The sequence below is a fragment of the Crocuta crocuta genome, unplaced genomic scaffold, assembly GCF_008692635.1.
Source record: "Crocuta crocuta isolate KB4526 unplaced genomic scaffold, BGI_CrCroc_1.0 scaffold279, whole genome shotgun sequence".
Taxonomy (NCBI): Eukaryota; Metazoa; Chordata; class Mammalia; order Carnivora; family Hyaenidae; genus Crocuta; species Crocuta crocuta.
In genome coordinates, this window is record NW_027551570.1 from 4,557,965 (window position 1) to 4,580,730 (window position 22,766).

At 37.6% G+C, this 22,766-nt stretch overlaps 1 protein-coding gene across 1 annotated transcript in view; it reads left to right on the forward strand.

Moving 5' to 3' along the window:
* The window catches only part of TBC1D5 (TBC1 domain family member 5), a 536,447-nt gene that overhangs the window by 384,967 nt on the left and 128,714 nt on the right, over positions 1–22,766 (forward strand). Inside the window, exon 16 of the mRNA XM_077750881.1 lies at positions 11,114–11,256. Coding sequence (XP_077607007.1) covers positions 11,114–11,256 — 143 coding nt within the window. The remainder of the gene's footprint in view (positions 1–11,113; positions 11,257–22,766) is intronic.

Consider the following 22,766-nt stretch of genomic DNA (forward strand, 5'->3'; position numbering starts at 1 on the left):
GTTTTTTGTATATTTGTGTTTTTTTTTTTTTTTTTTTTTTTTTTTTTTTTTTTTTTGAGAAACCTCCATACTGTTTTCCACAGCCAGGGCATTAATTCACATTCCCACAGTATAGGCAGCCTCCCTTTTCTCCACATCCTAACCAACATGTGTTATTTCTTGTCTTTTTGATACTAGCCATTCTGTCAGGTGTGAGGTGATAGCTCTTTGCGGTTTTGATTTTCATTTCTCTGATTAGTGATGTTAAGCATCTTTTCACATCTGTTGGCTATATGTATGTCTTTGGAAAAATGTTCAGGTTCTCTGCTCATTTTTAAATTGAATGATTTGGTTTTGTGGTTTTGAGCTTTACGAGTTCTTTATGTATTTTGGATATTAAGCTCTTAGGGGTTACATCATTTGTGAATATCTACTCCCATTCAATAGTTTGCTTTTTTATTTTGTTGATGGTTTCCTTTCCTGTGCAAACACTTTTTATTTTGACGTACTTCTAATAGTTCAGTTTTGCTTTTGTTTCCTTTGCCTGAAGAGACATATCCGTGAATATGTTGCTACTGCTGATGTTCAAGAGATTCCTGCCTGTGTTTCCTTTTAGGAGTTCAGTAGTTTCAGATCTCATATTTAGGTTTTTAATCCATTTTGTGTTTATTTTTGTGTATAGTATAAGAAAGTCGTCCAGTTCCATTCTGTCGCATATACCTTTCCGAACACCATTTGTTGAAAAGACTATCTTTTCCCCTTTGTAAATTCTTTTTATTCTTCCTATTGTTAATGTCATATATCACATTGATTGGTTTATTAAGCCACCCTTGCATCCCTAGAATAAATCCCATTTGATTGTGGTGAATAATCCTTGTAATATATTGATGAATTTATTTTGCTTATATTTTGTTGAGGATTTTTGTATCCATGTTCATCAAATAATGGTCCGCAGTCTTTTTGTTTTTTGACTCTTTGGGGTTTTTTGTTGTTGTTGTTTTGTTTTGTTTTTGTTTTTTAGTCTGATTTTGGTATCAGGGTAATGCTTGCCTCATAAAATGAGCTTGGAAGCATTCCTTACCCTTCAATTTTTTGGAATAATGTAAGAAGAATAGATATTAGCTCTTCTTCAAATGTTTGATGGAATTTACCTGTGAAGCCATCTGGTCTTGGACTTTGGTTTGTTGAGAGTGTTTTGATTATCATCTCATTCAGGTTTAGAAGATTGTGCATTTTTAAAAAATTACCCATTTCTTCTAGGGTACATAGTTTGTTGCCATATAGTTTTTCATAATGCTCTTTTACAATTCTTTATATTTCTGTAGTGTCAGTTATTTCTTCTTCATTTCTGATTTTATTTATTTTGAGTCCTCTCTCTTTTTTTATTGATGAGTCTGGCTAAAGTTTTATCAGTTTATCTTTTTAAAGCACCAGCTCTTGGTTTCATTGATCTTTTCTATTGTTTTTTAGCCTCTATTTCATTTATTTCCATTCTAACCTTTGTTATTTCCTTCCTTCTACTAGCTTTGGTCTTTGTTTTATTTTGTTTTCTAGTTTCTTTAGGTGTAAGGTTGGGTTGTTTATTTGAGGTTTTTTGTTTTTTGTTTTTGTTTTTAATTTCCTGAGGTAGACCTGTATCACTGTAAACTTCCTTCTTAGAACTGCTTTTGCAACATCCCAAAGATTTGGGACCATTGCATTTTCATTTTATTTTGTATTTTAAATGCATGGTTTTTTTTTTCTTCTAAAGACAGATGTGTCGAGCAAGTTGATTGTACAGAACCTTAGAATGAGAACAGCTTACAGGTGAAGCAGAAACATCATCAAAGAGATGACCATTCAGCCAGATTCCCAGTATTGTACGGCTTCTGCATGGGAAATGAGAGAATGACCTTTTGGGTCCTGATGGCATTGGGATTCTCTGATTTGAGGACCCACACCCAGGACTGAGCCACGTCTCTCCAGGGCTCTGTCTCTTTGCAGTTAGCTAATCAGCCATGTCCTGTCATGTCCCAACTCTCTTACCTCATTAGAACCAATCACAAGAGGCCCAGGAAAGCCATTAGCTCAGGAGGAAGCACAAAGGGCCTCAAATTTAGAGTGCTCACTCTGCCTTCAAATGAGATTATATCTATCCATCATAGTAAATTTACGTTTTAAAAACATTGACTTGTAAATGTTAGCATTTAAGATGTCACAATTTTTATAGCCTTGTTTTGGCATTTCTTCATCTTATAATACACTGAGAGTTAAAAAAAAAAAAAAAAAATCCAAGTGGCCTAGCTTCTCCCAACCTTTGGGAGGCCTCCCTGCCTCCTATGTCTATGTCTCTCCTTTTTATTGGCTAATGTTTTAATAGTGGTTTTTGTTTTGGAAGGTGGGGGGATATAGATGTTGACAGAGACAGAATATTAAGAGGTGTTGGGCTCTGTGTGCTTTCTGCCCCAGCCAGTAGATGTTTAGTGGTTGTTGGCCCAGTGACTGAACATATGAGTAAACTGATTTGAAGACCCACATCCAGGACTGAGCTCAGGAGATGTGGAAAGAAAGCAGAATCGCCTATATACTGATTCTCTTAAACTGTGGCACACAGATCAGCAGCGCCAGCTATACTCCAGGGAACTAGTTCAAGATCCGATTATCAGGCCCCACCTGAATCTCAGAATCAGAATCCAAAAAGTTTGAGTATGAGTTTTAGCAGTGTGTGCTTTAATAAGCCCTCCAGGCTAGTCTGATACATGCTAAAGTGTGAGACTGCTGCTCTAATTAGAAGAGTCATTCAATAGTTTAAGCCTTTTCTTCTCCTGGAATAACAATTTGTATGAATGCATGGTAGATTTGAGGAGCCTGACAGCTGGCACTTTAAAATGGACAGGAAACAAGAATTTGTCACGTAGGCCACTGTTTTTCAAACTTTAGTATACATACTGATCCCTTGGAGGTCTTATTAAAATGAAGATTCTGATTTTAGTAAGATTATGTTAGAGGCCTAGGAGCCTGCATTTCTGACAAGCTCCTAGGAGATGATCCTGGCCCTACAATGGTACTTAAGAGTACAAAGGTTTTAATAGAACATAGGTTCCAGCTCAGGAGCATCTGAGGTATGAGCAAGCAGGGACCCAGAGCTCAGGAAATGTAGGGGGAAGTCCAGGAAGTCTTAGGAGGTCTTGATCAATTCTTAACACAGGTGTGATCTCTTACTACTTAATGTGTGTATCTAGGGATCCCTACACACCGAGATTTAAAACAAAAACAACCACTTAGGGAAATGTCTACTCAGCAGCTAGGAAACCTGTGAGAGAACAAGAATGTAGGGTCGAGTTCAAGAAGACCCCTGGTTAAGAGCTGACTGGGGAGGAGGATTCATAGTAATTTAATAAAAATTTGTTAACACCCTACTTTATGTCCAATACTGAATATCCCCAAGGAGCTTGTGATCTGCTGGAGAAGGGAGAGAAGCCAAACCAAACTATCAGTAACTAACCCTTCAGCTGCAATGTGCATAGCAGCGCCTTTATCTCTGGAAAACGTAATTGGGAAGCAGTGACACCAGTAGAAAATGGAACCTCCAAACATCAGCTCTAAGTGAAGGACCTGTCCTAGCTTCTGAGCAGCCGGCAGGGTCAGGGTGACTCATGGGATCACAAAGAAGAGAAGGAAGACAGAGCCAGTAAAACTAATCCCAGAGGGTGTTTGCAGCTATAGATAAGTGATAAGAGGTTAAAAGAAATCAAGCACCACTGCTTCCTTTCAGGAATGGACTCAGCCAGACTTTTCTTTTTTTCTGACATATTACCAGCGTACAGATTTGTGGTCTTACTTGTTTCCTAAGTCGCATAGATGCTATTTTTCAGCTTAGTGTTATGCCTCATGTCAGTTCTTCCAACAACGTGTGTAAATATGTTAGGAGATTTATGCAAAGGAAGTTGAAAAGTATTACTTAGTGAGGTTAAGATCCTATTGGTATATGAAATGGTCTGTGACAAAAAAAAAAAGTAACACAAGTTTTGTTTTTTAATGAGTTTCAGATTAGGGAAGATGGAAGCAATTATTTTTAGCAATTGTCTCTATGCTCTTTTAGAAGACTGATTTTATCATAATTCCCTTTCCTAAGGTAAAATGACAGAACAAAGCCTATTTACAGTCTTTCTAGAAGTAAAATTGTCTGTAGTATGAATAAAGACTAGTATTCACAGAGCCTAAAATTAATTTTCCCAGCATGACCACCAAATGTACGTTAATACTTCATGTTCTTATAAGGCAGTAGTGGCTTCCAAGTGGTTTTCTCAAGGAGATGGCCAGTAGTACTCACTTGTAGTGGAGCCCAAGTAAGTGATACGGTTAAAAAAAAAAAAAAAAAATCAGATCTCAGCAACAACTTTTACCCCCATAGTCTTCTCAAGGTAGAGGTAAGATTCTAACTCCATACTGGTTGGAATATACAGTAGGATTCTCAAAGAGAGCACTTCCTATTCGTACCACTAAATCTATATTGAAGTTATACCATCTCTTTTACTAGCTTTATTTGAATTGCTGGTAAATCACACATCCTAAAATTACTCGGCCCTTGAAGTGCCATACTTGTAAACTAAATAGCATGTATACATTAAAAAAAAAAGAGGGGTGTTTGGGGGTGCCTGGCTGGCTCAGTTGGCAGAGCATGTGGCTGTTGGTCTTAGGTACATGAGTTTGAGCCCCACATTGGGAATGGAGCCTACTTAAAAAAAATTTTTAAAGTGGTATATGAGTGTGTGTGTGTGAGAGAGAGAGAAAGAGAGAGAGAGAGAGAGAATACTCCAAGATTATACAGCCTCTAAACATAAGATGCTCATCTTCTATGCTCGGTATTCTCATGAGCATCTTCTACCTCTGAAAAACAGATACACAAGCTCTATCTTCCATTCAGACTATTTTTGCAAAGAGTTATTACAGTTTTGATAAAACAGCTTCAAACATTTGCCAAGGAGAATAAATTATAGTAGGAATGGATGGTAATTATTAGGAACTTATTTTGGGAATAAGAAACCTTCCTTAATAAAGGGCTATGTACTGCCCTCTGAAAGGAAAAGAGAATTTTCCCCAAAGTTAAAAAATGTTCTTTTTTTTAATATCTTATTTATTTCTGAGAGAGAGAGAGAGAGAGAGAGACAGCGTGAGCAGGGGAGGNCATGTTCTTTTTTTTAATATCTTATTTATTTCTGAGAGAGAGAGACAGCGTGAGCAGGGGAGGGTCAGAGAGAGAGGGAGACACAGAATCTGAAACAGGCCCCAGGCTCTGAGCTAGCTGTCAGCACAGAGCCCGACATGGGGCTCGACCCCACCAACCGTGAGTGAGATCATGACCTGAGTCGTAGTCAGACGCTCAACCAACCAAGCCACCCAGGCACCCCTAAAAATGTACTTTTTAACAGTGTGCATACATATCCTTTGGAAGTTAAATTAAGTTTAACATGTGTTCCCAGAAAGCCAAATTCAAACTGGGTTCAACCCATGGATTACAAGGAGCCCATAGAAAGCACATTCAGGTTGTTTAAAGATAATAACCAATTCAGAGTTTCTGTTCCTTTTATTTTTGAAGCAGAGTTTAATGGGCTTGAAATATTCAAATCTTTCTGTAACACACACAGATCCCAAACATTTTTAAGAGGACCAAGTTGAAATAGTACTAGATAAAGAAAAAAATAATAATAAACAGGCAAAGCATCTTCCAATAATATATTCTGCAGCACTGTTAGAAGAATGTGAAATTGGGAAAAATGCTTTATTTTGGCTTCCATCTTTTGTGGCTCTTCAAAGAAGTTAAAATTAAAGATGAGAATGCCTTGTGACCCTAATTATTATAATATAATATTTGGTTTTAATTTTAAGACTATTTTCACATAGTTGAGGTAAAGGAAAAGTGAGGGTAAATTAATTTTAAAAGAACTGAGTACAAAGGAACCCAAATAAGAGCCTCAACGTCTTCACGGAGCAGCCATCCATGGATATGAACACTTGGTTTGCTGCTGTTTTTCTCTGATGTTAATACAGAGTTTGGATTCTGTGTTTATCCTCTACCAGGCAGGGTTATTTATTTATTTTTTTAAAATGTTTTTATTTATTTCTGAGAGAGAGACAGACAGACAGACAGTGTGAGCAGGGGAGGGTCAGAGAGAGAGGGGTCTGAGAGAGAGGGAGACCCAGAATCTGAAACAGGCTTCAGGCTCTGAGCTGCCTGTCAGCACAGAGCGCTCCACAGAGCTCGAACCCACAAACCGTGAAATCATGACCTGAGCCGAAGTTGAATGCTTAACCGACTGAGCCACCCAGGCACCCCAGGCAAGGGCTATTTAAAAATTAATTGTTAGCTTTCAAAAGTCCAAGTGAACAGAAAGCAAAAAAGCAAAATTAAGATCATTAAACAAAAATCTCTGACAGTGTTCCAGTATGGTTGCCTAGTGCTATCACTATCATTTGGTGATCACAGGTTGCTTGAGATGAATTTATGATGTTTGTTAAATTAAATCAAATATACCTTTTTTATTATACTTGTTCTTCTAAGCTGTCTATACCTATATCTTACTAAAGGGTTATTAAAGTAAAAAGAAAAGCAAATGAAGATAATAGAAGTTTCTTTCTGCACATCTAAACTCCTCCAGCCATGTTGGATGAAGGCTATGTTTAGTTAAACCTCAAATTGGTCATTTTCATAAACTGCTAAAAAAATAGATTTCTCTTGGCGTTTCCATGGGTCATTCACCAAGCAATAATACCATCAGGGGTAACTGATCCCCTGGGGATAGGAGCTTAATTACACAGAAATTTTAAATTGAGAATCGTGGTATAAGTGCAGACATAGAAACTGTCCTGTCTTTGGGTGGTTTATTATTAAATTTAATACCCCACATGGTCTCTTTTATTTTTGTAGATTTTAATTACTAAGTCGGTCTGGTAAAATATGAATTATTGTATTCTCACAAGTGATAAAATGCATATGATTATGAGCATTGCAGTCTGCAGGTGTAACATACATAAAACAAGATTAATAGTATCAAGCAATTAAACTGAAGCTATCTTTAAGGGGAAAAGAAAGCCTTAATGCTACCCTTAAATGTAAGTTAAACTTGCGCTAAATATTTTTAACTGCAATAAAAGCATGTTAATTTTAGGAGTGACTTCTTTATAAGACCTCATTTCTTCGAGTAAGTTTTCCTTTCTAAGAATACAAAAGCTTACTGAAATAATTTCTGTTGGTAACTCATTCCATAAAGAACGGAATTTTTCTTTGGCTTTTAAGCTCAATGAAGAAAGCCCAAAATAGCACAGGAAATTTTGTGTGTGGTGAATATATGTATGAACTAAATCCAGTAGGGATTAAAATGATTAAATTATTGATAAGGTCATTGTTGGTCCCAAAGCATTCCATTAGTCATACAGTACTACTTAAATATTTTGAGAATTTGGCTTTAATTTTTCTATAATTGCATATAAAATAGGGGAAACTGGGTTTTGCTTTAATTTTATATCTTGCATGTACAACTTACTAGCAGTCTTATATAAAAGGAACATGCCAGGGATCTAATAATAAATTCTTTTCCTTATGTGTTTCTGTTTTTTTTTTCCACTTCCTGAATTATTTTTATGCCTCCACTAACAAGATCACTGCCTGTACTTTCAATTTAGCTATACCTTTGCCTCTCAGTAGCATGATAGGTGGCTTTATAGTGAGTTTATCAAGACCTTGGTAAACACATAGAGCACTTAGCAAAGTGTACAGAGCTCTTTACAAAGAAATTTCTGGATCTCTCTCTCTCTCTCTCTCTCTCTCTCTCTCTCTCTCTCNTTGTTCTCCATATACTACACACACACACCCCCACACACACACACACACACACACACACACACACAATTTGGTCTATCTCTGTCTTCGTCTCTCTCACTCACTCACTCACACACACGATTTGGTCCTTGCCCTGGAATTATTTAGCAGTGTGCTTGGCAAGGTGAAACTTCAAAAATAAAGCACTGTGAAACATTTATAAAGCAGAACACCACAGATTACACGTTGAATCTAAAAGCATTGAAGACTTATATTCTGTGCAGTTTAGATGATATGTTTTATTCATTGTAGATAATGAGATATTTACAGCTGTCCCTCCTGACAGTGCCACAGCCGAGATGGTTGCATGTAGGTATGAGTGGGCTCATTGTTGAAGCTAAGTCAACACAACCCAGTTAAGCAGGAAAGTTGCATGAGAAGTTTGAGCAGTAGCTAGGCATTTTGTTATAGGAATAATAGGAAAATATATGTGATTTCTTTAAAAAGAGAGGCTAAGTGTTGGGGGGTTTTTTCTGTTTGTTTTGTTTTGTTTTGTTTTGTTTTTGCTCTTGAAGCACCATCTGTGGTGAAACTAACAATGTGACTGTCCATAAGAAAAAGAGAGGACTTTGAGCTTTAAGCAAGGGGCAAAAAGATAGTATTACATTCTGTGTGGTATCTATTAACTTTCCTCAGTTTTTTTCTTTTTTGCTAAGTGATGTCTATTATAGCATGATAGATGATGTCAGCTTTTTTCAATAGTCGTTTTGCTTTTAATGGGAGATAGCAGGAAGAACACACAGAATAAGAAGGCTAACCAAAAGTAATGTCTTTCGGGATGTACCAACCATAGCTATTAAATGGGCTTTCTCAAATAAGGAAAGTATTAAAATGACCTCCGTGAATGAAAGAAGCGAGTTCAAGTCAGAGTACAATTTTATAGGTGTAATTCTTTTCTATTTTTTAAAATTATTTTATTAGAATTTAGCTGACACACATTACATTAGCTTCGGGTACACAATATAGTGATTGGACAAGTTTATACATTATACTTATGCTCACCTCAAGTGTAGCTACTACCATCATTTAGGTGTGATTCTTGAATTTCATACTGATATCTAGATTTGACCCAGGAAGGGTCAGTTAAATGTCAGAATTTTATATTTTGAAAATGCCAAATTTTGCCTATCCATTAAACCAAGACAATTTTTTTTTAATAGTTTATTGTCAAATTAGTTTCCACATAACACTCAGTGCTCATCCCCACAAGAAACCAAGACAATTTTTATTTATTTTTATTTTTCAGCTTTATTGAAGTATAATTTGGCAAATAAAACTATAAGATATTTAAAGTGTACATTGTAACCATTTGTTGTATGTGTGCATTATGAAATGGTTTTTCCCATCTTGTTAATCAACACATCCATCATCTCACATACTTTATTAATTGATTCATTCGTTCATTTATTTTTGGTGAGGATATTTTAGTTCTCTTGGCAAATTTGGATTGTGCAAAACAGTGTTATCAACTACAGTCAGCATGTTACACTTTAGATCTTTATCAGCTTTTTTCATTGAAGTTTTCTTCCAGCTGTATTGGCTAAATAAATGACCACATTCTAACTGTTCTACTCATTTAATAATACATATATAATTATCAGTTTAAAGATCCTGTTTTTAAACAGGTCCCTAAAATGGTTGAATCCAGGTACTTTTTGATTTGCTCGTTCTCTGGTTCTCCTGATACTCCTTGAAGGACTCACTGATTCTTTGTCATTTCAAGAAGAACAACCTATTTAATTTGGAGATATTTTTGTACTTCTTAAAACAGCAAATATTGGCATTTGTAATTTGAAAGAATTAGAAGTGTGTAGAGAAGTAAGGTTTTTCCCGCAGCCATATAACTACAAACAGTATTAGACCAAAAAATATTTATTTTTTAGACACCTCTCATATTAGCAGTGGAGTGAGAGTTAAAAGGTAAAAATTGTAAAGGATACTGTTACACTTTTAAAAAGATAAATGTTACTTAGGATTAAATCTTTTTCCTGAAAAACTGAGTATCGTAATTTAAGATGTAATTGTAAATACAATTTAATCTGTTGATTAATTTGATAATATGAATGAAACTTAAGTATTTGATCATATGGTTCCTAATAACTGTGATATGTATGTGTGATTATACTCTTTATTGTCAAAACTTTGATTCATTCCTAAATATGAAGAAAATATTTGAAATTTTTGGCGGAGAGGGCTCATTTTAACCCTACAGATGATTACATTTGGTTTCTAATTTTGCAAAGAGGTAATCTCCTTTAACTAATTTTTGAAGAATTTCCTCTATTCTGTACTATTTGGTATACTCGAAATTTGGAATTTTTGGTTCTTTGTTATGTGCCAAAACCACACAGAATTCTAGCTGAAATTCCTGGAGAAAGTCTTATGTAAGGAAATTGTAACCGCGTTATGTAAAATTAGGAGTAAATGGATAAAAGCATATCAGAGTAAATTATTTTAATTTTCTTGTAAGAATTACTTATGAATAGCTTATAGGCATTTACTGAAAGTTTAAAGTATAACTGTTTATGACATATAATTATACACAGACCTTGTTGAGTATTCCTGTAAGCCGATTATGTCTACTTATAGCACGGATGTCCCATTTTCCTGGCCATAGGAATGACTGTGTATTTTAAAACACTCCTAAAAAGATAACCTCACTGGTAAGGTATATCTATTCTAAAGTTAAAAATAAAGTATCACTATTTGTTTCATTTAAAATAACTCCTACACTTGACCAAAAAAAGGATACCTATTTTTTCCCACATTTAATTTTAAAGTGACTATTTCAAAGAGTGAAATGTGAGAATGCAGTTTTCTGTTTAGCTATAGTTATTTTGTTGTACGATCATTTGCAAAAGTCCAGTGAACAACAACAAATCAGGAGTGTTTATAAAATTTTGGAAAATTCTGTTTTTTAATCCTAACCTTGCATATGATGTGATTGTCAGACCAGTGTGCATTCATTGTCTTCTTTGCATTTTGAGTTTGGGATTTCTATTAAATATGAAAATTTTCTGCCCTTTTCAAATATCCTGATAGTGTTTTCTACATGGAGGAATAAACTTTAACGATTGTGGCCCAGTTATAAAATGACAAAATTCATCTGAAAGCTTAAAACTTGGATTATACTGTATTATATTTTCAGTATGTAATATTTGCTCAGTGTGATCAATTAAAAAATACAATTTTTTCACGGTTATAGTAGAAAATGACTCCTCTTCGTATTGCTCTCAAAAGTACTGTTTTCTGAATTTTGGTTTTGTTTCTCTCCAGACGGTGGGTCCGGCTACTATTTGGACGAGAGTTCCCCCTGCAGGATCTTCTGGTGGTCTGGGACGCCTTGTTTGCAGATGGCCTTAGCCTGAGTTTAGTTGACTATATCTTCATAGCCATGTTACTCTACATCCGAGATGCTTGTAAGTGTTAATGATCTTGCCTACATTCAAGTAGGTGGTCTGGAGTTTTGAAATGTGTTTTATCTCTTAAACATGTTTTAGCTTTTATTCTGAATTACCATACCTAGCTTTTTATAGTAGGTAATATACTGAAGTTTCAAAGGAGCATACTAAATATCTTTTTGTTAGTTAACTATGTACATATTGGGAGATGTGGGTGATTTTATCCTGAGAGAATTGGAATATTCTTCAGAACTATTTTTCCAAAGACTTCACTCCTGCTTTAATCTCCTCATTACACACATTTGTGAAAAGCACGTAGAAAAAGCCAGTATTTCAGATATGTTTAGAGCTCCACCTTCTGACAGGTAGGGAGTATTCAGAGATATTATCAGGCAATTGGAGCTATTTTTATAGTGTCAACAACTTGCCAATAAAAAATAAATATTACATTTAAAGATATTTTAACTTTTTCTCAGTTATATTATGGCCAAACGCATTTCTCATTAGATTGCCAAATGGTAGACGTATTCCTGTCTCATCAGATCCACCTTAGGACGTTTGCCATAGCTGGAAAGCCAGTGCCTATCTGTTGTGAGTAGTCTTGTAGTCTTCAGCTTGAAGAAAATATCAGAGCATGTTTTAAATCTCGAAATACCTCAGATTGTTTTCCTTCTAAGAAAAATAAATCACCGTTCACAAAACAAGATTTGTAAGCCAAAGTGTAATTAGGAAAGATTGCACAATGTGATGATTAAATAGGAAATAAAAAAACTATCATCAGAGTAGGACTTTGTCAGTAGAACATAAACTATTCGGCGTCCTTCGTAATCTTGACTGTTACACGGCTCTGTGGCTCTCTGTGTTTGTTCATTGAATACCAGTTGCGCCAGATGCTCTTGCTATGCCTCTGGTAACGCTAATAACATTCTTTAAAATTTTAGTTTATACTCTTTTAATTCCCCCAAAATTACTTGAATGAATAAGTGACAGGAGCACCACATTTTATCCAAAAATTGTGATTTTTTTTCTCTGCCCTGAAGGTCAGATACTTTGGGTTTTGACAGACAAAGTAGAAAGTTCCTTCTTTCTGAGTCAGAGCTAATCATATAAGAACATGGAAATTATAAGAGCTAACATCTGGAAAGTAGAGAAAGACGTTTGGGTAGATTTGATGGATACTAAATTTTAGGATATTCAATATTGCTCTCTCATTTTAACATAGTATATTTTTTTAATGTAATTAAAAAGACAAAAGGAATGAGTACCCTCTTTTAGAAAAATGGTTTGGGATATTTTCACAAAATTTTCCAGTTCAAACAACCATGGAAATATATTCTGATTTTCTGTAGTCTTAAACAATTAAGTATTTGCTTTTTTTTTAATTAAAACAATTTTTAATGTTTTTATTTATTTCAGAGAGAGAGACAGCATGAGCAGGGGAGGGGCAGAGAGAGAGGGAGACACAGAATCTGAAACAGGCTTGAGGCTCTGAGCTAGCTGTCAGCACAGAGCCTGACATGGGGCTGGAACCCTTGAACCGTGAGATTACAACCTGAGCCGAAGTTGGATGCTTAACTGACTGAGCCACCAAGGCACCCCAAAGTATTTGCTCTTTTCTTAACTTTGGTATATCACAACTGTATATTTTGTAATTTAATCATCCTGTCTCGTATGCTAAGATCTACATTTTGAAATCAATTTCATAAAACAGGCAAATTTTTGGCAGTTGAAGCCCTTACACACTTTCAGTTCATCTACTGATGTTATAAAATGTATGGGCACATGTGGGAAAATCCAGGGATAATTAAGTCATTTATTCCTTTCAGTATTTAGGCGAGTTTATTTTAATTTGCCTTTTAAAATCCGTAACAGTGGATGAGATCTCCTAAAAATAGGGTGACTATTAAGTTTTAGGGTCACTGCCCTTATGCTCAGGAAGTCTGTCAACTAGTAGGAAAGACTGGCATAATTAATTTCAAACTACCATACCCAGTGCTGTGGTTGAGGTATGGATAGGCAATATGTAAGTTTAAAGGAGAAGCACTGAAATCTCCTCTGGGTCCGCTGTGAGTGACTAGAGAATATGGTGTAGGTGTTGGCAAGTTAAATAAAGGGATCTGAATTTCAGGTGGAAGGAATAGCCATTTGCTATTAGAGTGCAAAGTGAGACCGACAGGTTACGAGACCAAAGAAATGAACAGGGAGGGATAGGGTCGTGATGAAAGTCTTTATCCTGTAAATAATAGGGGCCCCTGAAGGGTTCAGAGCAGAAGTATTGTCATTGTTAGATGACTCTGATGGCACTGTGGAGAATAGATGCAAAGGAAACAAGAAAGAGTAAAGCAGAGCAATCCAGATAAAAGGTTATGACAGTTATTCAGGGGAAAACTGTAGATTGGAGAAATCTTCAAAATTAAATCAGCATGTCTTGGTGACTAAATATGGGTGAGGAAGAACAGGAAGTCTAAAACAGTCCCCACCTTGGGGAGTTGAGTGACTAGGTAAAATGTGTAACTTGGATAGGAAACAAGGATTAGCATGTTTTAGGAATGGAAATTATTATGTTTTGGCCCTACTGAATGTGAGATCTGTGAGAAATAATAACCTGAAGATTTGGAAAGTAAAGTTCAATGTCAATATTAAGGCTACAGATTTAGTTTTACAAATGTATAATAGGTATGTGTTAGTTAGAACCATAATACTGGATGTGACCTCATAAGAATAGGGTGACCATATATCCCGATTGTTTGGGACAGTCTTGGTTTATCCTGCTAATCAAGAGTAATGTTCCTAACCTGCCCTCTTGCATTCTCAAAGACCTCCTGTAAGGATCATCAGATTACTTGGTCAGCCTACCTGAGATAGGTGCTTATAGAAGGAGAAGATAGACAAAGGTGGAACTCTGCATTTAACAGCAGTGTTTAAGGCACCAGAGAAGAAAGGGTATGTGTTGTAACCTCACAAAGCTGTGTTATCAGAGCCAAGGGAAGTACTGGGGGTTGAGAGTGCTGAGGTGCGGTAAGGTAAGGGGGAAATGGCCATGAACTTGGCCCAAGTGGTTTAGTGGAGTGGTAAAGCAGAGGCTGGATTGTGATGGGTTGAAGAGTAACTAGACAGTTGAAAAGTATAATAGCTTTCTCTATAGTTTTGTTATTGTTCCTGTTGCTTTCTATATGTATTTACAGTTTCAGCTTAAAAAATCAATTCAGTAAAAAGGAAAGAATGTAGAGATAGCACATGTAGAGCAATCTTCAAAGACAGCAGAGCAGGGATGAAGAAAGATGTACTAGGGGTTAGTGTAGGGACAAGGAGAGTTGCATGGCTATCTTTAGAATAAGACGAGCGCTCATTGGAGGCTGGGGGGAACCAGTTGAGGGTTTACTTCTCAACCAGTCTTAAGTTGGTCCCTCAAGGATCAACACTAGTTTTTCCCCATTTCATTGATGAGATCTATGAAAAGGTAAATTATTCTGTTTACTTGAAGTTTTTGTTTCTTCATAGCCACTCCCCTGTCCCCAACAAGAGACCAGAGTTTTTCTGTCTTGGTTTCCCTGCCATACCCCAGCATCTAGAATGGGGCCTGGTATATAGTAATCTTGATGAATATTTTTTGTGTGAAATAATTGAAGAAACAAGGGCCTAGAGGCAATGGAGTGAGGTGAGGAGTCCTACGGAAGAGGAATAAAAGTTGCTGCAGGTCCTGGCTGCAGACACTAGGCAGGTTTCAGAAGTAGACTAGTTGATAGGTGGAGAAGATGGGAAGTGGAAGAATTGTATGTCTGATACAGGAAGAGGCAAGGTTGTCTGCTGTGAGTGAGGTGTGGTAGGGTTAGGGAGCTTAGGGGATGCCTGGGAAGTGTGGGAGAGATGGCGGACCATGGGCTAGGACCAGCTGGTCTAGCTGTTAAAGATCCTATCCTGCAGAGACTCACGGTGGGCAATAGAACCAGGCCTCAAGGTTAGGATTTTCTGAGCCACACACTGCAGTCAAGGCATACAGGAGCAGGAGATCATGATCTAGGTTCCAAGCTAGGCCCACGTCCAAATGAATTAGGCAGAACTGAAGGGAAGCAAAAGGATGGAGAGTGTGTTGAGTACAAAACTACAAAACTGTGTTGAGTACAGTTTTAAGAGAGTGGTTTGCGGGTTCCTGGGTGGCTCAGTCAATTAAGCGTCCGACTTCAGCTCAGGTCACTATATCATGGTTCGCGGATTTGAGCCCCGCATCGGGCTCTGTGCTGACAGCTCAGAGCCTGGAGCCTGCTTCAGATTCTATGTCTCCCTCTCTCTCTGACCCTCCCCTGCTCACGCTGTCTCTCTCTCTCTCGCTCTCGCTCTCGCTCTCTCTCAGAAATAAATAAAACATTAAGAAAAAATTTAAAAAAAGAGTGGTTTGGAATATGTAGGGAGGGAAGCATGGCCAGGAAGAGACTATGGGGAAATCAGAGTATGAAGAGATTCAGGGTAGAGACTTAAAAGCATCACAGGTGTGGTCAAATGAGATTGGATCTGAGAGCCCTGCTTCGTTCATGTTCTGCCCCAGCAGTGTTCTGCCAGCATCTCATACTTAGTTTTTAACAAAAGTATTCCTATCATTTTCTTTCAGTACTTTGAACAAAGCTTTCATTCACTTTAAAAGTAGTTTTTCAGGCAAGCATAGTATTCAACCACTTAATAGATTTCCTATCAACATCGCATTCTTTACAAGGCTTCAAAAATTCAGCCCAACACCCATGGTTAGAAGTTAGGAAGCCAGATCAAGACCATAGGGCTAGTACAGGCTGGTTCTCACATCACTTTTTCTGTTCCTCAAGCCCTATCGTAATTTTATTAAGTACTAATAAAATTTCATACTGGGAAAAATAACAATATGAACATTATATAGATTTTAAAATTTAATCATTGAAATGATAGGGTCAGATGGCTGTTCTTTGAATGAAACTTTTGCTTTTCTGGAGGGAGATACATGGCATCCATTTCTGAATAATCCCAAACATTTTAATCAAACCATAACATGCTTACTTTTTTTGTTGTTGTTGTTAATGTTTTTTATTTATTTCTGAGAGAGAGAGACAACATGAGCAGGGGAGGGTCAGAGAGAGGGAGATACAGAATCTGAAACAGGCTCGGGGCTCTGAGCTAGCTGTCGGCACAGAGCCCGACTTGGGGCTTGAACCCACGAACCGCAAGATCATGACCTGAGCCGAAGTCGGATGCTTAACCAACTGAGCCACCCAGGCACCCCAAAAGGCTTACTTTCTTATGTGTCATAAGAAGTGGTTTTTTTTTTATTCTTTGCTAGATTATGTAGATTAAGCTTCTATACGTTAAAGGTTAGGAAATAAGGAAATCTGATCACAAACCATTACTCCTGTAATAGTTTATTAATACCTATACTCCCATTGCACTGTTGTTTTTACTGATTTATTCTGTACTGAAATAAAGTCGCTCATGTGGTTCCTACTTCCCCTGATTCCATTTACCCAAACTCTGCTTCTGTTTTCAAGCCTGGTGAAAGACAACTTTTTCCCGAACCTTCACCAATTATTTAGCCCATACTGACCTCTCTTTTGCGTTCCTATAAGATTTTAATCACTACAACTCAGCATAGCATTTAATGATGCTCTGTCTTATGTTGTTCCATCTTGCATGTTAGTCCCATCTTCAAAAGTAGATGTTTAGCTCTTCAGGACCAGAACCACATGTTACAGTTCTTCCCTAACCCTCAAAGCACTTGAAGCTTTTCATGTGCTCGGTATCTGGGGTGACCTCAGATGGAAGGGAACCCTGGAGACCTGGGATGAGATGGAGGCGTGGATACGTCTGTAGTAATTGCTGAGAAGACAGGTGCCAAGGAACTCCTAGAATGTGAACTCAAATAGGTGTTTTAAAACGCACTTTTCAATGTGACTTTTGTAAAGAAAGCATTGTCTACTTTTAAAGTATCTAAACTTTTTCACATCTGTTTTTTATTGATCTGATGTTTTATTAGCCCCAAGAAAAACATTTTCGCTAGTTTACAGTGTACCATACCTTTTATTTGTCTTATAAATTGTATTAATAGCTAAAATACTGTAATTGAATTCTTTTAACAGTTGATTTTCCTAACTAGAAAGTAACTTTTAAATGTTTATTGTCTCTTTTAATTTACCTTCACTCTGAATACTTTGTAAATGGAAAACTTACCTTCTTGGTACTTCTACCCACTTCTACCTTGTTTTTTAGCCAACATAACATGTCACAATACTGTAATTGTCTTGGGTTTCCTATAGGGAGTCTTTAGCCATTTCTTTGTCTGGCCTGGGGTGGCAACTGTCATCTTGGTAGTTTGACACTGTTCCCTTTTATTTCATTATAGATCTCTGCTAACTCTTCATCCACTACCTGTTTATCCGCCAGTGTTTCCGTCTGCCCTACCCCAGCATTTCTGTTTCTCTATTTTCTTGTTAAGAGCATGCTCATCATTATGCTAGTGTCAAACTACAATTTATTTCAGCTACAAATTGAATGTATTTGTCTTCTCTGGAAAACCTTTCCCCAACATCAGGGACTAAGAAACAAAGCCTCTCTTAAATTACATAGTAATGTGTCACAGAGGTGTTTTTTTTTTTTTTTTTTATCAAAACACAAATTGGTGGTCTTATTTTTAAAGGCATGTTCAAGCACTTCCTGACTGCCAGCTCTCTTCTCACTCAAACATTAAATATTGCCAGTCACTTTATGGCCATCTCAGATATGGATATTAATATAACCCTTTGAATTACAAATGCCATTTATATTACTTTATATTTTAGTTTAAAAATCTAAAACTCCACTAATACAGGCTGATACATCATAGTAGCACATTTTTTTATGGTTAGATTTTTTTCCCAATAGACTTTTTTAAATGTTTATTTATTTACTTTAGGAGAAGTAGAGAGTGCTAGCAGAGGAGAGGAGGAGAGAGGGAGAAGGAGAGGTAGTTGGGGGGTTGGGGAAAAGAGAGAGAGAGAATGAATCCCAAGCAGGCTCCCTGCTGCCAGCTCAGAGCCCAACAACATAGGGCTCGAACTCAAGAGCCACACTTTTCAATGTGACCTGATCATGACCTGAGCCAAAATCAAAAGTTGGCTGCTTCACCAGTGAGCCACCCAGGTGCCCCCAGTAGACCTTAGTTTTTAAAGAAATTTTAGGCTCACAGCAAAATTAAGTGGAAAATACAGAGTTCCCAGATACTCATCCCCCCACATACACAACAGCCTACCCCATTCTCAGCATCCCTCACCTCAGCAGTGTATTTGTTATCATCAAGCCTATGGTGACACCTCATTATCACTTAGAGTACCTAGTTTACACTACTATTCACTCTTGATGTTATATCTTCTATGGGTTTGGACAAATGTGTGGCGACATCTGTTCTTCATTATAGTATTATCTGATAGTTTCCCTGCCCTAAAATGCCTCTGTGGTCATCTCTCTGACCCCTGTAACCCTTGACAACCACTGATCTTTTTATTGTCTTCATAGTTCTACCTTTTCCAGAATACCATATAGTTGTAATCATACAGTACATAGTCTTTTCAGATTTGCTTCTTTCACTTAGTAATACCCATTTAAGTTTTCTCTGTGTCTTTTATGGCTTGATAGCTCATTTCTTTTAAGCTCTGAATAATACTCCATTGTCTGAATGCACCACAGTTTGTTTATCCACTCACCTACTAAAGGACATCTTAGTTTTTTCCAAGTTTTGGCAACTATGAATAAGGCCACTACAAATATCAGTGTGCAAGTTTTTGTGTGAGGATGTAAGTTTTCATTTCATGTAGGTAAATATCAAGGAGCATGACTGCCAGATAGTATGGTAAATGTCAGGAACTCAGCTGAGCTGGGCAGAAGAGAGACCTGAACTATTAGAGTAGCCGATTAGAGCAACAAGTCAAAAATGGAAGCGTTAAGCCTTGAATCACTGTGGTGCTACTAGCAAGAGTCAAAAACTGGAGAAAATGTCAACTCCGTTTGCTTCATTCCACCATGGAATGGCACACTGGTTGAGGGTCAGATAGATCAACATATATGTGGTGTCATCTCACTGTTGAAGGGGTCCTGAACAAAAGATTCTGGCAGTTTAAGGACCCTGAGATGGCCATGCTTTGGGGAGCAAGGCTGGGAGGTTGAGTGGAAAGGTACTAGGTCAAATGAAGAAACATGTCTGTAAGAGTCCTTCCAACCCCCAGGAGAGGTCATGGCTGAAGCACCTGAAAAGGACCTAGAGCTCAGATAAAGAAACCTAGGAATGAATGCACCAGGGCTAGGAATATAAATATGTGAAAGATAATGCTGGCTAAGTTTCCCAAGACCTTGACTGCATCTCCTTTCAGAGAATAGAGTCCACTGGCTATGCCCCACATCTGGTGTGGGGTGGACCACTCACCCCTGTGACCTATCAGGTAGAAGTTTCTGTATTAGTCAGAGTTCTCCAGAGAAAAAGAACCAGTAGAATACAAATGCAGATATATATGAGGAGATTTATTACAGGAATATGCTTCCACAGTCATGGAGGCCTGGAAGTCTCACCATCAGTCATCTACAAGCTGTAGAACCAAGAAAGCCAGGTGGGTGTAATTCAGTCTCAGTCTGCAGGCCCGAGAAAAAGGGGTCCTCTGGTGGAAATCTCAGAGTCCAAAGGCTTGAGGATCAGGAGCTCTGATATCCAAGGGCAGAAGACAATGGACGTTTCAGCTCAAGAAGAGAGGGAGAGTTCACCTTTTCTTTGCCTTTTTATTCCATTTGGGACCCAGTGGATTAGCTGATGCCTACTATTTTTGAGGGCAAGTCTCTTCACTCAGCCTACTGAATCAAATGCTAATCTCTTCCAGATACATACTCACAGACACACCCAGAACTAATGTTTTACCTGCTATGTGGGCATCCTATAGGCCAAACTGATACATAAAATTAACTGTCTTATCTTTGTAGTTGCCTGTGATCAGACCTAAAAATATTACAACATAATTGCTAAACTATCTTCTAACATGGCTATACCAGGGGTGCCTGGGTGGCTCAGTCGGTTAAGCGTCTGACTTCAGCTCAAGTCATGATCTTACAGTTTGTGAGTTCGAGCCCCACATCAGGCTCTCTGCTGACCGCTCAGAGCCTGGAGCCTGCTTCAGATTCTGTGTCTCTCTTTCTCTCTGCCCCTCCCCCACTCACACTCTGTCCCTCTCCTTCAAAAATAAACAAACATTAAAAAAAATAAAAATAAAATGGCTGTACCGGTTTTCATTACCACCAGCAGTGAATGAAAGTTCTCGTTGCTCCACATTGTCACCAGCATGTGGTCATGTCATTGTTTTCGATTTTGAACATTCTAATATGTGTCACATTGTCTTTTTAATGTCAGGGAGTTTTTGCTTGAAAATAAGTTTATTGTATACAACTATAGGAGTAGAGATATGAAAGGATAATTATTCCCCTAGTCAAATTCTATTTCATGTTCACAATCATCATTCATACCCTATTCTGGCCTTTTATAAAGGGGAGGAAGGAGTCTTCTCTCTTAATCCCATAATCTTGCCTTTCCATCTTCTTACTCCCATCCCACATTTTCCCATTGCCCTAGAAAGCAATATAACAGATGGATTCAGGAACTCTAGGATAACTTCAGTGGGCAAAAGCCAGCAAAATTTTATGCATCACTGGAATCTTACCCAGCAGTACTCAAGATTCCATGTCCATCTGTTGCTGTCAAAATATAATGTGACTAGTCCTGCAAGTTGACTAGAGCCATTCTGCTTGATGATTAGACAAAAGAGATGGTGATCTTGGGCTTCCTGACCATTGACTTCCCCAGCTTTCTCAGTTGACCTTCTTAGCTTTCCCCCCTCAGTTGCCTCGTCACCTAGATTCTTAGTCCCTGTCAATTCACCTGCCCAGACGCTGAGTAGAAATATCACTAAAAAAGTAATTAAAGCATATCAGATATGAGATGTTATATTGATCTCCTGATTTACCCCTGTTGCTCCTGAAACCCCCATTAATGTAAACCCATGGGACACAGAATTAGGAAGGAGATTACAGAGATTTGGGAAGCAGGAAATCAGATGGGGGAATGATAACTGACAGATCCAGGAAGGCTCAGTACAAAATTGATCATGGGGAAAGCCAAGAAATAATCCATAAAATTCCTAAAAGTATAGAAATTAGCAGTGCTAGGTATCTCTGAAAATTGGTAGAGGAAGGGAAAAGGTTATAGGACTCAAGAACCATGAGATCAAGCCCCAAGTTGGACTCTGCGCTGACAGCACGGAGCCCGTGTGGGATTCTCTCTCTGTCTCTGCCCCTTACAGGCTCATGCTCACTCGTACGTACTCTGTCTCTCTCTCTCTCTCTGTCAAAATAAATATATTTTTTAAAAAGTCTAAAAACTGAGAACCAGTTGAAAGTCTATTTAAGAAGCAATTATATACCCAAATCTCCAACCTGTACCTCCAGGATTTATCCTGGTAAAATGGTGGCTCTCTGCACTAGGGACTCGGAGTTTCAGTAAACATGGAGCCCAGCAGTATTTTTTGCTGTCTTTAGTGTTCCCAGAACACTAAAACCAGACTGTCTCCCTCTATAAGAAGGAGGATTCTTCTCTGGGGAAATCCAGTCAGCCCAAGAAAAAAGGCTTAAAAGTCTAGGCCCAGGGATTACCCAAGAATGACCTCTGTAAACCCTAGAGTTAACAGACCTACCCATCGATCCACAGACAGCTTCAAGTTGCCTTTGTACTACCTCACTCTTAGACGTGAGCACACAGCCAGCAATCACCGAACATTTGAGGAAAGCATCAAAATGAAAGCAGAGATCTAAATAAGCAGCCGGGGGAAAAAAACAACTGTGAGTACAGAGACTACATAGGGTGGAGGAAACATCTCAGAGAGCTAGGAAAACGTAATTCAAAGGAAAAAGTGTAATTGAAAGTTAAAGTATGAAAATAAGGTGGTTGGAATATAAAATTGAAAAAGTATTCCAAAAAGTATCACATAAAATAGATTTAGAAAATAAGAAAGAAAATTAAAGGACCAGGCCAGGAGACCCAACATCTAGATAATGAGATTTCTTTTAATAGATAAAGGGAGAGAGAAGAGAGAAGAAAGACATAACAAACATAGGATAAACAAAAAAACAGAAGGGAGAAAATCATCAGTGAAGCAATTAAAGAGAAACTTCCAATTGAACAGAAAAACATGAGTTTCTAAATTGAAAAAGTCCATTATATATGAAAATACATGCAAATTAAGGTACATTACGATGAGTTTAGATGGGGGGTGGGTGCAGAAGAGAAACCGGTCACATAGAAGTATGTGAGTTCCAATGCTTTGAGACTTTTTCACTGGAAGACAAAACGCTCTAGAACAGGACTCCCAATTTTCTAAAGGAAAAACATTAACAGCCTAGAATTCTGTCCCTAGTGTAACCATTAAGTGTCAAAATAAAATTTTTCAAACAGAAAAGCCTTTCAAAAAAATTCATGTCCTGCGCATAAAGCTTTTAGAGGATGTGCT